This window comes from Triturus cristatus, chromosome 10, assembly GCF_964204655.1.
Source record: "Triturus cristatus chromosome 10, aTriCri1.1, whole genome shotgun sequence".
Taxonomy (NCBI): Eukaryota; Metazoa; Chordata; class Amphibia; order Caudata; family Salamandridae; genus Triturus; species Triturus cristatus.
Window position 1 is genome coordinate 835471539 of NC_140593.1, and position 15113 is coordinate 835486651.

At 43.0% G+C, this 15113-nt stretch overlaps 1 protein-coding gene across 1 annotated transcript in view; it reads left to right on the forward strand.

Annotated features, from left to right (window-relative positions):
• CORO7 (coronin 7) overlaps positions 1-15113 on the forward strand; it is an 850148-nt gene that overhangs the window by 766286 nt on the left and 68749 nt on the right. The window contains exons 20-23 of the mRNA XM_085628451.1: positions 7845-7949; positions 8488-8573; positions 10736-10877; positions 11506-11595. Of these exons, the coding sequence (XP_085484577.1) occupies positions 7845-7949; positions 8488-8573; positions 10736-10877; positions 11506-11595 (423 nt within the window). The remainder of the gene's footprint in view (positions 1-7844; positions 7950-8487; positions 8574-10735; positions 10878-11505; positions 11596-15113) is intronic.

Here is a 15113-nt window from a genome sequence, read left to right on the forward strand (position 1 = left end):
CCTCTCTGGACATGTTTTTTGCTTTAAGTGTGCCCATCCCCCCCTTATTGATATTTAAATACTGTGTTCCATTAAATAAGCCGTATATGCATGAGTTAACAGTGTGTGTTAGACATTGATGGGCTTGACATATAGCTAGCTAAGGCTTAATACTAACATTTTATGATTTCTATTAATACTAACTGAGACCTTTGCCTTTACTGCCACTCCTGTGATTGCATATCAAACCCGGGGATATCTTAGTTTTGCCCTATCATCTTAAGCGAAACGTTTACTCTGTACCATATATTTTGCCTCACGATAGTGAATTTTTCCCCTCTAGCCCCGCCCCCCACTGACCCCGCCCTCACCGGTGCGGCCCTCGGCCACAAATCACACTGTAAATTTGGCCCCTGAGAGAACGTTTGTGAGTACCCATGGCGTAGATGGTTGAGTATGACATCCTCAACGAAGAGATCAGCTGCCGTCCCTCCGCTTTCTCCGGCACCCCAATAATTTGTATGTGATATTGTCTGGTGCGCCCCTTAAAATCATCCAGCTTGTCGTCAGTGAATTTTTTAAAGGTTTTCAGTTCTTGGACTTCGTTCCGGAGTTGGGAGACGTCGTCGACAAGACTAGTCAAGGTCACCTCCAGTTGTTTAACCTTTTCGCTCATTCTGGTGATGTCCGCTCTGATGAGTGTCATCTCAACTGTTATTGCGTCTGTCCTCTGCTCCATGGATGTTCTCACTCCGACGATCGCCTCCATGACATATTTTAGGGTAAGCGCGGGGAGGTCCCCCTCCGACCCCCCTGCAGGCCTATCCCGGGTGAGGTGCTCGGGAATAGCTGCCTTTGGGCAAGTATATGTGTCTAGTTTGTTCTGCTGCGTAAGTTTTGGGCCTCTCCCGCCCGACATGGTGCTCCACCCTGGGGGGTTCTCTTCTCCGGCCCTCAGCTTTTGGATCACGCTGGCGTAGGCCGTAGCCTCTGTCGCTATAGTATGTGGGGGGGAGGAGTGAACAACCACTACTTCGTTGACTCCGGGTCAGAAGGTGTCAGCGATAAAGTATCTGTCCCCCCACCCCCCCCCACCCCCCGCTTCAGCACTCCAGGACAAACCAGCGCGGACTGTGCGTTGTGCCCCCTTTATGAGTGAAGTGGTAGGATTTATTCTTAAAAATGAGAGCCGCAGGAGTAATGGTTCCTGATGAAATTCCCATGACAGTAATTAAAATGGAACCTCTGTTGTGGGCTAATTACCTAACTTCACTGTTTGATTTATGCTGTTCCCAGGGGAAGACGCCCCCATCTTTGTCTGGAAGTATTATAATCCCTCTGTACAAAAAGGGCCATAGACATCATCCGGGTAATTACCGGCAAATAGCTCTATTAGATGTGGTGGGGAAAATATTTGCTTGTAGTATTCTTGATTACCTCACTGAATGGCTGGTGGAGAAGAAGTTCCTCCATATAGAACAAGCAGGTCGTAGGTCAAACGTTTATACGGCCTTTATAGATTTTTCAACGGCCTTTGATAAGGTAGACCGACCACTACTAGGGAGAAAATTACATAAAATGGAAGTGCCCTCTCCTCTGCTATCTTTAATTATTACCCTACATTCTCAAACATGATGCCAGGTATTAATGGGAGGAAATCAGGGCTTACCATCTGTAATAACTATAGAAAATGGTCTGAAACAAAGTTGTTTATTAGCACCGCTGCTTTTTTTCTTTTATATAGCAGATTTACCCAAATGTTTTTCTCATTTAGAGGGAGATGCACCAAAGATAGGCTGCCGTTCTTTTCCATGCCTCCTGTATGCTGACAATATAGTAGTGATGGACCTAACCCCTAATGGGCTGAATTAAAAGCTAATATCATTACAGAAATACACAGTGGCACACTTCAGAAGATTAATGTTTCGAAAAGCAAATTTTTTTATCATGAAATGTAATAGAACTAGAAAATGTTGTCATTTTAAGTGGAAAATTGGTCATAAAAAGTTGGAGGTGGTAGACTCCTTTCTCTATTTAGGGAAATTAATAGCGGTTAATACGAGGATATAAACTTCATATCGAAAACCGTTCATGTAAAGCGCCATCTCACGCAAATGGCTTGCGTATTTTATATAGTGCCATGGGTCGAAGGCATTTTTACATCTGCTCACTGTTTTTAAAGCAAAAATCCCTCCGACTTTGCTTTATGCTATTGAATCATTTCCTGTAAAGGGCTGTTTATTTCTAGATAGGATTGAAGGCCAGATTTTACGTAAATTATGTAATTTTAACGCTCTAGTCCCAATAGCTGCTATCAGATTAGATTTAAGCTTGATAAGCTCCCATATCCAAGGTTTATCCAGGATTCTGCATTGGAGATATCATTAAAAAAATAGTGAGTCATATACATTAAGAGATTGCATGTGCCAAGAAATTGTTGGTGGTATAGTAGGTAAATATTCCCTCTCTTGTGACTGTTCTCTGGCACTGAAAGTCTTCTGTGCACAAGAAGAATCAGTGATCACCCTCTCGCTTTCAGAATTGAAATCCTTTTTAAAAAATACAAGTGGTAAGATCAGCTATAATCGAGATATTACATTTTGCAATTCTAAAAAGAGGTTAAAGTTAATAGCCAGGTTGAATTCACCGAGAATACCTCAGAAATATTTATCTTGGAACCTAGATCATGGAAATCGACGATGGCTTACCCTATGTCGCATTAACCTTTTACCTTTAAATGACCTAATGGCAAACAGGTCTCAGTGCGTGAAAAATGGAAAAATCGTAACTTCTGTGAGCTGAGCATTCAGAACCTGGATCATGTCTTGTTTGTATGCCCAGCATTGGTAGCTTTGGTTTGGAGTCGTCGTCGTTGGCTTTGTCCGATGTTTTTACAAAACTATTCCATTTTTTTAAGGAGTTTATGAATATATTTTAACTTTTTACATACTCTTTTAAATCGGTTCACCTTTTAGACACATGGCTCTCCCTTTAATTACGCTGTTAAGTCCTGGGCCTTGGTGTCTTTTTAAGGAGTCTTGGTACTCTTTTCCCTTTTTGATTGTATTTTGCACATGTATTGGCTATTATTCAACTTTTATTAGCACAATCGGTATATGTTGTACTCCCACACTCATGCTGCTATTTTAAATCCTGATTTTCTAAAGAAGCTGTTATACGTTGATGTAATATGTTTTAGAAATTTGCATATATAGTTGCTGCTATTTAATGCGCTTTTTGCACAAAATTAGATTATATTTAGTTTTTAGGTCCTGTGGTTAAAGAAAAATGTATTGTTTATCCAAATACGCTGATTGTTTCAGAACGCTTTTCTGTTTTTTACCAAGCAACTGATATGTTGTACATTATTCTAAACTGAAACTATCACAAAGCTATTATTGTTTAGTATGGACCTAAACTTGTGCCACTTGTTTTGGTAGAGGTTTTTCATTTAACATTTCGTTGCTGTTTACTGGCCTTAATGTTGAGAAATGTTATTTTTATCGCACTCATTAGGGTAAATGACAATATCTATTTATGCTATGTAAGGGAAAATCTAAGACCAGCTATGAAGGGTTTCGATATTTATTAATGGACTGAGAAATGAATTGTCCTTATGTTTTATTATATTTACTATGTAATAAATGTATGTATACTTTATGTGGACCTCATTGGAGATCCAAATCTTTAAAAAATATTGAATTGAAATGCTAAGTCCACGCAGCAAATTCATCTGCGCATTTGGGTCTCTTATTCCGGTAGCAGACTAACCCTGCTTTTATCTGCTGCTTGAGATTGCAGGTCTAGAGGTGTGGCAGGTGCAGTTTGCATACCCAACTTTGCTAATGCCGCTTCAATTCTGCAGGGGACTGCGGCCCTGACCTTGTATTGAAACAGGGACAGCTGCATGAAGTGGGGTGGCATATTTGCAGCAACACTCTTTTTTTCAGCAGTGGTGGCCTCCATGGCCAGGTGCAGATAGGTGCTTAGGAATGAGCATTGCGTCCTCCGGGCTGAGTTTTCTGTGATGGTGTCTTCAGCAGTATGGACCTCTTGGCCAAACAGGGCTTTCTGCTTCAGATGCCACGTGCCTACTCTCCTTAACATTGGCAGCGGCATCACCAGTCTCACCAGCCCCATGCCAGAAATGTACTGCACTTCTCCTACTGGACAGTCCCTCCTCCTGCAGGACCTGGCACACTCGTTTCCTCTCTACACATGTAGGCAGGCTTCTAGGCACTTTAGGGCAACCTTTAGCTCCTCTAGCAGAAAGTACAGACATCAAGTGATGTCCCTTTACCTCTGGGAGTTTGGCGCACAACAGCCCTGGTAGCACAGCAGACATTTGACAAGAAGAACTTGGAACTCGAACCAAGGGAGGTGGCCTAGATCCCACTTTTAGACGCATTTTCCTGACAAGAGATGTGGATCCACAGTCTTTAATGCTTCAAATGCATTTTTCTGCCATGCTCCTCAAACATACACTTTGTGCAAAGTGAAAGCTCTCACAACAAGTAGCAAAGGGGCTGGCTCCAAACAGTAGTATCCAAAACATGGACACAATGAAGTGTGAGACCTTTCCACTTGGCTGACATCAGCTTTCCTGAAGCAGCAGTCAAAGACAGTCAAAAGTCGTGTGAAACAGACTGGAGAGGAGCGAAGTCAGGTGGTGTAGAATGGAGTGGCATAGAGTGTTTTAGAGTGGCACTGTGTGGAGGGGAATGAAGTGGCGTGGAATGGTGTAGATTGCCATAGAGTGCCACTGGGTGGAGTGTCATAAACTAAAGTGGTGTAGGTTAGAGAAGAGTGACCTAGAGTGGAATTGCATGGTGTGGAGTGGTGTAGACTAGAGTGGGGAGGTGTACAGTAAAGTGGCGTAGAGTAGTACAGTTGTGGGTGTAAGTTTCTAACTTGTCACTAAAGACAGCAGATAGGGTGAAAGCAACATAAATCAGGTGTATGCCTGCGTTAAAACTAGGAAAGCATATTGCATGTCCAGAAATAATACTGAAGCACTTATAAATAAAAAAATTAGTACATTTAAAAAAATGAGGAAGAGCAAAGACGAGAAAGAACATATATACTTAATCTTTGCTCCTGGGAGGAGATAACAAAACATAGGAAGGGAATGCCTACGAGAGCTAAGCAATCCAATGATTGCAAATCAGTGACAAGGTAAACAACGAATGGCGTGCTGTGGGAGGGTTGTCAGCCCAATGAATTGCAAACAATACTTTTTGCAGGACAGTGCATGCGCTGTGTGGGAGAGATCTAAAAAGGTCTGGAAACACTAAAGATTCACAAAACATGGTACACTGCCACCACCGCTGAGTGTTTCTCACTCCAGGCATAGACAGTAGTCCTATGCCACAGTGAAAGCAAGCTTAGTGCACTACTCCAAGTCACAGACCAGGTTCTGGACCAATCATTATCAATGACAAGCCCAGGCTTTTGCGCAAATGCTACATTACTGTGATTCTAGAGCCAAAGAAGAAGTCAGGGTAGCATTTTCACTTGCAGTTGGGCACTCAGGGCAGGGGTATACAGCTCCTTACTGTGCATGGGACATTGTAAACAGCATAGGATTCCCCTCCAATCTGTAATAAGGGAAGGTAATTTATCGAACTTTGGAACCTGGTTGTGACTTATTTAGGGCGAGACTAAAGCTCACAGTGTGGCTGCATCGATTGAGGGTTTCCGTCCTACTAAAAGAGCATCGAGTTAACTAATAAGAGCGTGAAGGTTGTGGTGAATGGCAGAGGAAAGCAGCAGAGGGTCTGTGTGACACTCAAGGATGGACAGAGGCGTTGGGACAAAAAACGAAGCGTTAACAGGTACTGGAGAAAATGGGGGGTGGGGGGCAAGGTGAAGGGAGAGATGGGGTGGAAGGTTGTTGGTTTACAAATTATCTTGACTGTGAATGATGTTAACTGGAAGATGAGAATGCCTGTGTAAGTGATATAAGAAAACTCCAGTAAAAAATATTGGAATGTAAAAAGGAATAAGCTAACTGCAAAACGATATATGAATCATACAAATAAACTCCTAAAGCAAAAAATATCTAAATCGCACAGAAGCATTTTGGGAAATTGTATAAGATTTGAATTGATACGATTTCATTGACATTTCCATACATTTTCATCATACAGTAATTAATAGAATTCACCCATATACATATATAAGATGAGAAGAGATACGCACCGTTTCAAGAAATAATTCTAACTTGCAAATGTAATGATAATGTTAGATTCAAGGTGTCTTAAACTTGATTCATAATACTCACTTCTTAAATTCCTCTTCTGCCTACACGTGCATATTCCAGATGGAAGTATTAGCTGTGGTATTTATCCTTTTATTTCCATATAGCACATGTCCCTAGACCCTAACTCATTGTTAGTGTTTGGTAGTCCTAACATAAAGCAAGGCATAATGGCACTGGATTATGTAGACATGTAAACATGTAAATGCTCATGCAGTTAAATGATTCTCTAAGTATATCTTGCCTTTACTGCCAACAATGTTGGTGCACTTTGTAAGAGCAAGCGAGCAGACATTAAAAAAGTCACAAGAACCCGACTTCCGATACCCACTTCTAGTGGCGCTAAATGTTCAAACGGACTACTCGTTAATTTGTCCCTTACATTTTATGCCCTAATGAACATCGTTTTCAGTGAAGTTGAGACATTACTTCATAATAGAATCAGACCTTAGAAGATGTCAGCGCTTGTTAATAGGTTTCAAATTCCCTCTCTGATTGGAAAATCGGGGCAAAAGATGTAGCCCCTGGGAGTCCTTCCTTAAGGCCGTAGAAGTTTAGTTTTTCAATCTTAACAAGTCTATTCTCTCTTTGTCTTTTTTTTCTTCTTTTTTCTTGTTGACTGGAATACATCCTCAGACTAGGCTCTTCTCATCGTATCGTATCACTAGGTGTTCTAATATATTCCTCACTTGTGAAACAGTTGTGTTTAGCCAGAATTTATCAACCATATATTACTGCTTTACGAGTAAATGTTTTTTGTTACATGTGGGAGGGGTGTGTAATACTGAGGGTGGTGTGGGAAGGTGATAGGATGCCAGGTACAGATTCTAAAATTTGGGTGGAGGAAGGAGGAGGGAGGAGATGGATGCCTTGAGGGTGGTGGTGGGGAACATGACACAAGATAGACTCTAGAGCACGGGCGTAAGCAGGCAGCCCATGTTATGTATGTCTTTCCTATGACACGTCTACCTCTTGCACAGATGATAAGTGCAAGGGTAGATGAAATGGAGATGTCATACCTAACATCAAACTATGCATGTGTAACAGTGACTAAATCACTTCACGATTTTGATTGATATCTTTGACAACTCAAGTTTCGCTCTCCTCTACTTAACTCCTCAGCTAAAAGCATTTCTGGCATTCAAAGTTAACCATCTCTAATCTGTCTGTAATAGATGAGATAGGTATTTTAGTTGTATAATAGAGAATATGTGATGCAGTGAAAGTTGGTGTTTTTGATGCAGGCCAGTCGTTGCAACAGGAGGAATGGGGCGCAATTGGTTGGTAGTCAGTGAAGCAATGAATGGGCCAGTGAGATTTGGGCGTAACAAGATTAAGCTGTCAGCTTCAGTAATTTCAATTGGGTTACATTGAGAATTGGAAGTTGGGGTTGGCTTGGAGAATTGTGTGTAGTGTATGAAATGAAATTGTAGTGTGTTGGTAGGTATCAGGTGTGGGAACAATGCCTGTATTGCAGAGGCCCTATGTGAGTGGGAGAGGCATCAGTTGAAGGGCAGAGTAGAAATGACAGTATGAGTTAGTGAGCATCTGCTGCAAGGCGGCTGGAAGCGTTGCCCTTACACCTCTCTGTCATTGTCACCTATAGATCTTTAGCCTGGCCTGGAGCCCCGATGGACAGCGCCTTGCATCAGTCTGCAAGGATGGCAAGGTCCGCATCTATGAGCCACGCAAGAGTCTGGAGCCTGTGCAGGTGAGCTGAGAGAGAGGGTGGTGAATGACAAATGAAGAGGGGGTTAAATGAGTACCAAGAATCATTTGTCGCTCAGTCAACAATTCAAACTCATTTGGCCATCTAGGGTGGCGGGTCTCAGCTCTCCAGGAAAATAAAGGATATACACAAATACAGTAAAGAGAGGCAATGGAAGCACTTTGAATGTGCTGTATTCTGTCTTCTAGCCCAGTGGAAAACTATGTAGAGGTGCTACATTAGGAAACATGTCAACAGATGTGAACAAAGGCCATGTCAAGATCCCAAAATTCTGTTTCATCCACTCTTGGGCTGTTTCCTCTCCAACGTCAGTCCTTCCACTTCATAAAGCAGAAGTGGGACCATATGTGAAAGTATTGGACTGTTTACATTCTTGGCTGTCAGTACCTGCCTCTTAAAGCCCTGTTGTCAATGAGACTGGTGCCTTGTCGCTTTTCCTGTGGATAGGAATAACCTCTGCACCTTCTACAGTGAGAGGCACAAGGGGTGCATTTTGACTCTCGTTTAATTCCTTTTGTAGGAGGGCCCAGGGCCAGAGGGTGGACGAGGAGCCCGTTTGATTTGGGTATGCGCTGGCAAATATATCTTGGTGTCTGGATTTGATAGGTAAGAACATTTTTCTGTCTGTTCCACCTTAAGTTTTATTTACTTAAAATTGGTATTTACTGAATTCAAAAGAAGAAAGAAATGCATGTATAAGTTTCCAAATGTTAACGTATTGTATATGAGCATGCATCAGCATATTACAAACCACTTGTATATCACGTAAGATTCTGTGATCAAATCGACATTTTTTAAGGGTCCCACATTAGTACATATTTCCGACAGGTTGGAGATATAACATTTGAACTTAGTCTATCGCTTTGGGCCCTTTATTGTTTCTTATGCGGTGTACAGCTGTAGGCAGGCTTTTACAGTTTTTTACCCTATACATATGGTATATGCTACTCTCTCGAATCAGTGGTCATTATATCTGTCAGAGAGTGCTTCCGTTTAGTCTACCTAAGGACCTCATCGCTAAATATTCAACTGTAAATGTATGTCTTCGTGGTATTCAACAGTATTGTGTACCATACTGTGGCTGAAACATTTTTACCACTTTTCTTGTGGGGAACATCAATAATGGTGTTTTCTGCTCTTGCCCACTTGTCTAGTTAAGTCTACCATGGAGATATCCACGGGCCTTGAGGTGAACTCCTTGTCATGCTTTATGTCTTGTAGCTTACAAGAGGGCAGAGTCTGCAAACCTGCCACCGCTTTCTTCTCTTTAGACCCCACAATTAACCCTGGTATTTGTGTCCAGAGTTGTTTACAGATATCGGCTTTGATGATGAGAGTCAAAACTATGTTGGAGATTTCCATTCAATACTGTATAATTGCAGTCCATTCCAGACCCGTTAGTTTCCGCTCTATATTGGCTCCCCATTTCATATTTAGATCCCCAAATCCAACTTCTGTTATCCCATGGAGCGCCCCAGGTTAGCCATGCCCTTCTGGTGAGTGAACAGTGTGTTAAGAACAATTCTCCTGGGATGTCATGTATTTTCCTGTGGCTGCCCAAAGGTGTACATCTTGTCAATGGGATATAAGCCTATTTGTGAGACCCAAACCTCTTTAAAACTACTGAACTCATTGTGCGTGGACCAGCACAAAATTTGAGGAAACACAAGAGCTGGATGTCCCATGCATATGCAGTGTTTGTCTTTCTTCCCTGTTCCCTTAATGCATTTGTTAAAGCTGTATTTTTTCTGTGTGCACCAATTTGGCACGCCTAATCTTTTTGCCTCCAGACAAACACTCAGGCATTGTAATGTCTCCAGCACTTGTTCCCACTAGGCTGCTCATTGTAATCGTGCTGTTATGGAGATCTACTCTACATTTGCTGGTGCCTCAAATCAATATGATTAACAATGACTTCAAGTCTTTTTAAGGTAAATTGGGTTATGACGATCAGAATGACCATTTCGGACAACGCTTCTCCACCCGGCACTAAAGAGGGAGACTGATCCCCTGAGTGCTGTCAAGGTTCTAGCTCGGTTCCTATCAGCAACGTCTTCATCTCTGTAGTATATTGAAATCCCTAAATATACGAGAATTGTTGTCACTTATTGTAGGGTCATCCTGGGTAATACACATCATTACTGAGGATGCTGAAGTTGTACGACCTTTTTCTATTCACCTGCACAACTACATTTTCCTACCATTCTGAAGACTGTTCAAGGCCTCTTCAAGCATTGCTGAGGTACAACAAAGCATTATCTGCCTATAGTGATAAGCATGTGATCTGACATCTACAAATATACCCTAGTCGTCCATTCATTCTGAACAAAGTTGGCCAAGGGCTTTATCGCCAGTACAAATAGCAGGTGTGAGAGGGGGCCCCTTTTCAGATAACCTTTCCATGAGCCACAAAGCAGAAATGATGCCACCTGCCTTAAGACGAACCACGGACTTAGTATGTTGCGGACAGATCCATTTGGTAATCTCATCAATCAACCCCATCATGTTCAATACCAACTCCAACCTCGAAGTGTGGAATGCTTTTGGGGTTGGAGTTCTATGTTATTTTGTCAGGTTGCCGATATAAGTTTCTTGAGGTCTGTGGGAAGCAGAGGCATGGTATGTTTTTTCACCTTGTCACATTGAAGTTCGATATTTATTCATACCATAACTGGTCTAGAGTGATGCATTCGAGTTGCATATTCCCCTATCTTCTTACTTCATGACTCTAGTATTTTATTCCACAAGATCATTGTGTTTGTTTCCAGCCGCAGCGAGCGCCAGCTGTACCTGTACACTGCAGAGGATCTCTCCACTGGTCCTGTGGCTTGCATCAGCTTGGATCTGGCTCCTTCCACCCTCATTCCTTTCTATGATGAGGACACAAGTGTTGTCTTCCTGACGGGCAAGGTGAGCACAGTATCAGCGGGTTCAGTGTTGCTAAAATGGACAGGGTGAGGTACGATGAAGGTAGAAGCGATGCAGATAAAACACCTCTTAGATGGCATTTGGCTTTAAGAATTGGGAATATGTGGTTAACGGCATCTGTGGAGGATTACAATTCTGTTGCATCATCTATTGCTGTCAATGTTTGGTTATATTGAAGAAAGTGTCTTACAATGACTGCACAACATTGGTGATAGTAGGTTAACTAGGCACCAATGTGGGATGACTTCTCTAATAAGAGAAGAGTCATTACTCTGTCTTTGTGTTCAGTACTCAAATTTGTAAATAAAATGAAATCAAGTAAGTGTTTTCATTTGCAACTTCTATTAATGCATAGGATTTTGAGATAGTCCATTCTGCCATACGTGACTTCTTTCACAGCGATAATTAACTTCTAAGCAGTATAAAATATTATTTTGTCGAACAAAGAATACTTTACTCTGAGTACCAGTTAGTTCACAAGGGCTCTGAGAAGGCTTCAACTATCCCTCCCCAGTCACTGAGTCCTTTGTTGCAGGAGAGGCTTGTGTTGGTAGAGAATACATTATTTCTTTTTCTCCCTTTCCATCACATTTTTTTTTCTTTTGACTAGGGGGACACAAGAGTTTTCATCTATGAAATCATTCATGAAGCTCCCTTTCTTCTGGAATGCAATTTTTTCAGCTCAACTGATCCACACAAGGTAAGGCTTCATGTTTTCAGACTCCTGCTGCCTTGTGGAGGCACCCATATTGTGACAGCCTGGTGATTTCGCCATGTGCAGTATAACAGACCAGTGTCTGCAATAAGCATGACAAAGATACTGAAAGCTGTATGGACTTGCAAGCATCATAGGCATGTAATGCCCAAAACACCATTAATTGTGTAAACCTCTGGCTTGTGTGGAAATATTGTTGCAAGTCAGGATGTGAAGCCATGAAATGCTGAGGTAGGCACCATGGTCTAGTGGTCTCTGCTATTTCTTTGATTGATTCAGCAAGGTCTACATGTTTATGTTCTTTGAGTGATTACATGCGTGGAAATATTGTTGCAAGTCAGGATGTGAAGCCATGAAATGCTGAGGTAGGCCTAATGGTCTAGTAGTGGTCTCTGCTATTTCTTTGATGGATTCAGCAAGGTCTGCATGTTTATGTTCTTCGAGTGATTACAAATTTTCTGATACAGAATTCTAAGCATAGATTCCTCACCCTTTGAATACTTCCCAAGTGTCAGACTGGATCCTACTACTTTTGAGCAGTACCTCTCCACTCTGGTAGGTGGTGCCATGCAGCTCTGTCTTGATGGATTTCTGCTCCCAAATTGAGATGCGGCGCCAATATAGGCACCAACCCCTCAAGTTGACATGAGTTCCTTCCTTTGCGTGTCACCTGACACGGATCCAAACTTCTTCTCATCTCTCTATTGACAGTTTTACTTTAAAAAATGTAATTCGGTGTGCAAGGGACTATTCTGATGGATACATCTACCTATGGATGCCTTACCTTTTGAATATCCCAATGCACCAGCATTCCACAGAAACTTTTCTTTACAGCTGTCCCAGGAGGACATAATAATGCCACAGCTCTGCACCCGACTCCTAATGACTTCACCAGAGCCATAAAAAGCCCTCGTCGGCGTGCTAACGTCAGTTCCATTTTGAAACAATTTTTCTCAGGCTCTCTGTCGTGTTTGGACTCTTGCAACATTTTTTTCCAAGAAATCGCAACGTTGTTGCGGGGAAGAATGTCTCCTCCGAGAAGGTCTGGATTCAAGCCTTTCAGGGAATGTGAGGGTCAGCTGTCCATCAATGATCCTAATGACAACTGTCTATGGTGTTTGAGCTCGGACCACATAGACGCCTGTTCTTCGTGCTAGAAAATGAATTCTAAAGTGTTGACAGAGAGGTAGGCGTAGCTGTTTATGTCCAAAGCGAGGAAGGAGAAAAGAGGTAATCGGAGGTCTCGTCCTAGGTTGGAGTTACTGTCTTCCCATTCTTCGAAGTCGTCGAAGAAGAAGCATAAAAAAAAGCAATGTCAAGGTTTCTGGCTTCGGTCTTCTAGAGGTGACTTTCTGAGGTCGGTGTCCTTGGATTCGAATACACGTGAAGATAGAGGTGAGGTGTCTCCGACTCCCTCTCCGGGTGTTGCTTCAGTTTCACCCTTTAGTCCAAGGGCCTTGACTGCCTGGACTCCCTCACCCAGAGCCAGTACCGGATCCAGTTCTTCCACCGGTTCCGCCGCAGCCTATGTCTTCTAGACAGGAGCAGGAGTATCCGGCATTCCAGACTCTGGGTTCTGACCCATCAAGTTTTCTGAATGCTATAAATAGCAATTTCAGTAGAGCTGTGATTCCATCTGGTGCACCTGCAGGCCCCGTGGATCCACTTTCCTATTGATTGCGCTTTTTGGTGCAGTATCAGCAAGCTCTATTCTTGCAGTTTATGCCAATGGCTCAAGTTAACTGGCCCCCTCTTGGGCCAAGAAAGGCAACGTCATCGCAGAGGGAAGAGGTTTGGTAAGAGTCTCTGGCCCTGGTTGAGCCTCTGCCAGCGTCAACTGGATCCTTACTGGCATCGCACTGCTCCACTTTGGTGCCACTGACATCTTCTGAACAGATGCCGAAGTCCCGGGCGCCGATGCCGACATCGCCAGTTTTGCCTTCATTGACTCCGGTACTTTAGCATGGCTCCCGGAGAGAAGCACACAAAGGCTTCTTGAGGAGGAGCAGTATTTTTATGGAGAGAATCCAGATGTGGAGGAAGATTAAATAGTTTCTTTGGACTCAGAGTTTGAAGGTAGCAAGTGGTCTGGATACCTCTGCAGAATGGGAGGATTTTACCCCAAAAGGCATTCCACTGCCTGAAGTTGCATCATATCATGCTGTGATAAGGAAGGCAGCTGAGATGCTAGAGTTGCCTCTGCCATCTACTGAACTCAAAAGTAATTTGTTGACAGAGGTATTACATTCTTTAACTTCTTCGTCTGAACCCCTGCTGCCTTTTAATGAAGCTCTCACTGAGCCTATTCTTGAAATCTGGCAGAAGTCTGTGTCATCGGCAGCAGTGTCTAGGTCCATTGCAAGGAGATATAAACCTGCTCCAGGGGACCCTTTGCTCTTGTCCACACACCCTACACCTGAGAGTTTGGCGGTACAAGCATCCTGTTCCTCGAAGTTGACTGCAGGGTTTTTTCCAACAACTCCTGCGGATAGGGAATCCAGGAGAATGGAACAGTCTGCAAAGGTGTTCTTTTCTGGTAGTATGGTCCTGAAGTCGAACAATGCAACCTGTTTGTTAGGACAATACATCCATGTATTAATAGAGTCAGCCAAGGCAGTGGTCTCAGATTTGCCTTACGAAGTTCAAGGAAATTTTTCGGAATTATTGAATGATAGTCAGGCGGCTGCCCGCCAAGTCATTCAGTCAGGTTTAGATACAGCTGAATCGTTGCAATGGCAATGGGGTCTTCAGTTGCTTCAAGGAGACACGCTTGGTTAAGGGCGTCTGGTTTCTCGCCGGATGTACAAGCTACTTTAATGGATTTACCATTTGATGGTTCAAGGCTGTTTGGTGCTAAGGCGGATTCGGCTTTGGAGAGAGTCATGGACAGTAAGGCAATGGCGAAGATCTTTAGGCCTTCAGTCACAGCCTAAAGATTATAGGCAGTATTGAAGGTTCCGGGAACTTTTCCTTTCGAGGCAGAGTCCAGCAACAGCAGTAGACCTTCAATCCTCTTTACAGGAGCTATAGGGGACGGGTAAAAGTAGACAGCATGGGGCTGTCCATCAGCCATCTTCCTTCTCTTCCTCCCTGGCCAACATTACAGGAAAGCAGCCCTAGTTTTGCCATCTTGGAGCATGCTTGTCCAGCAGGAGAACAGTTTGCCTATTTTCTACCTAAATGGAGATCTGCAACAACAGACCTTTGGGTTTTAAATATTCTGTAGCAAAACTTTGTACGCCCTACCCTTCCAAGAGTTTTCCCCACCCTTTCCTCTCCAACAAGGCTTTTGTTCAGAAGAACATCTTCTGCTCCTCGACATAAGGTTCGTACCATACTTCAGAAGGGCTCAGTAGAGTTGGTCCAGAGCAGGAAAGGGGTCAGGGATGCTATTTCTTGTACTTCCTGATTCCCAAAAAGGGCGGTCGTTTGCAGCTAATCCTCGATATCATGATTCTAAACTGGTTCCTCAGGCATGAAAAGTTCAAGATGCTGACCCGTGC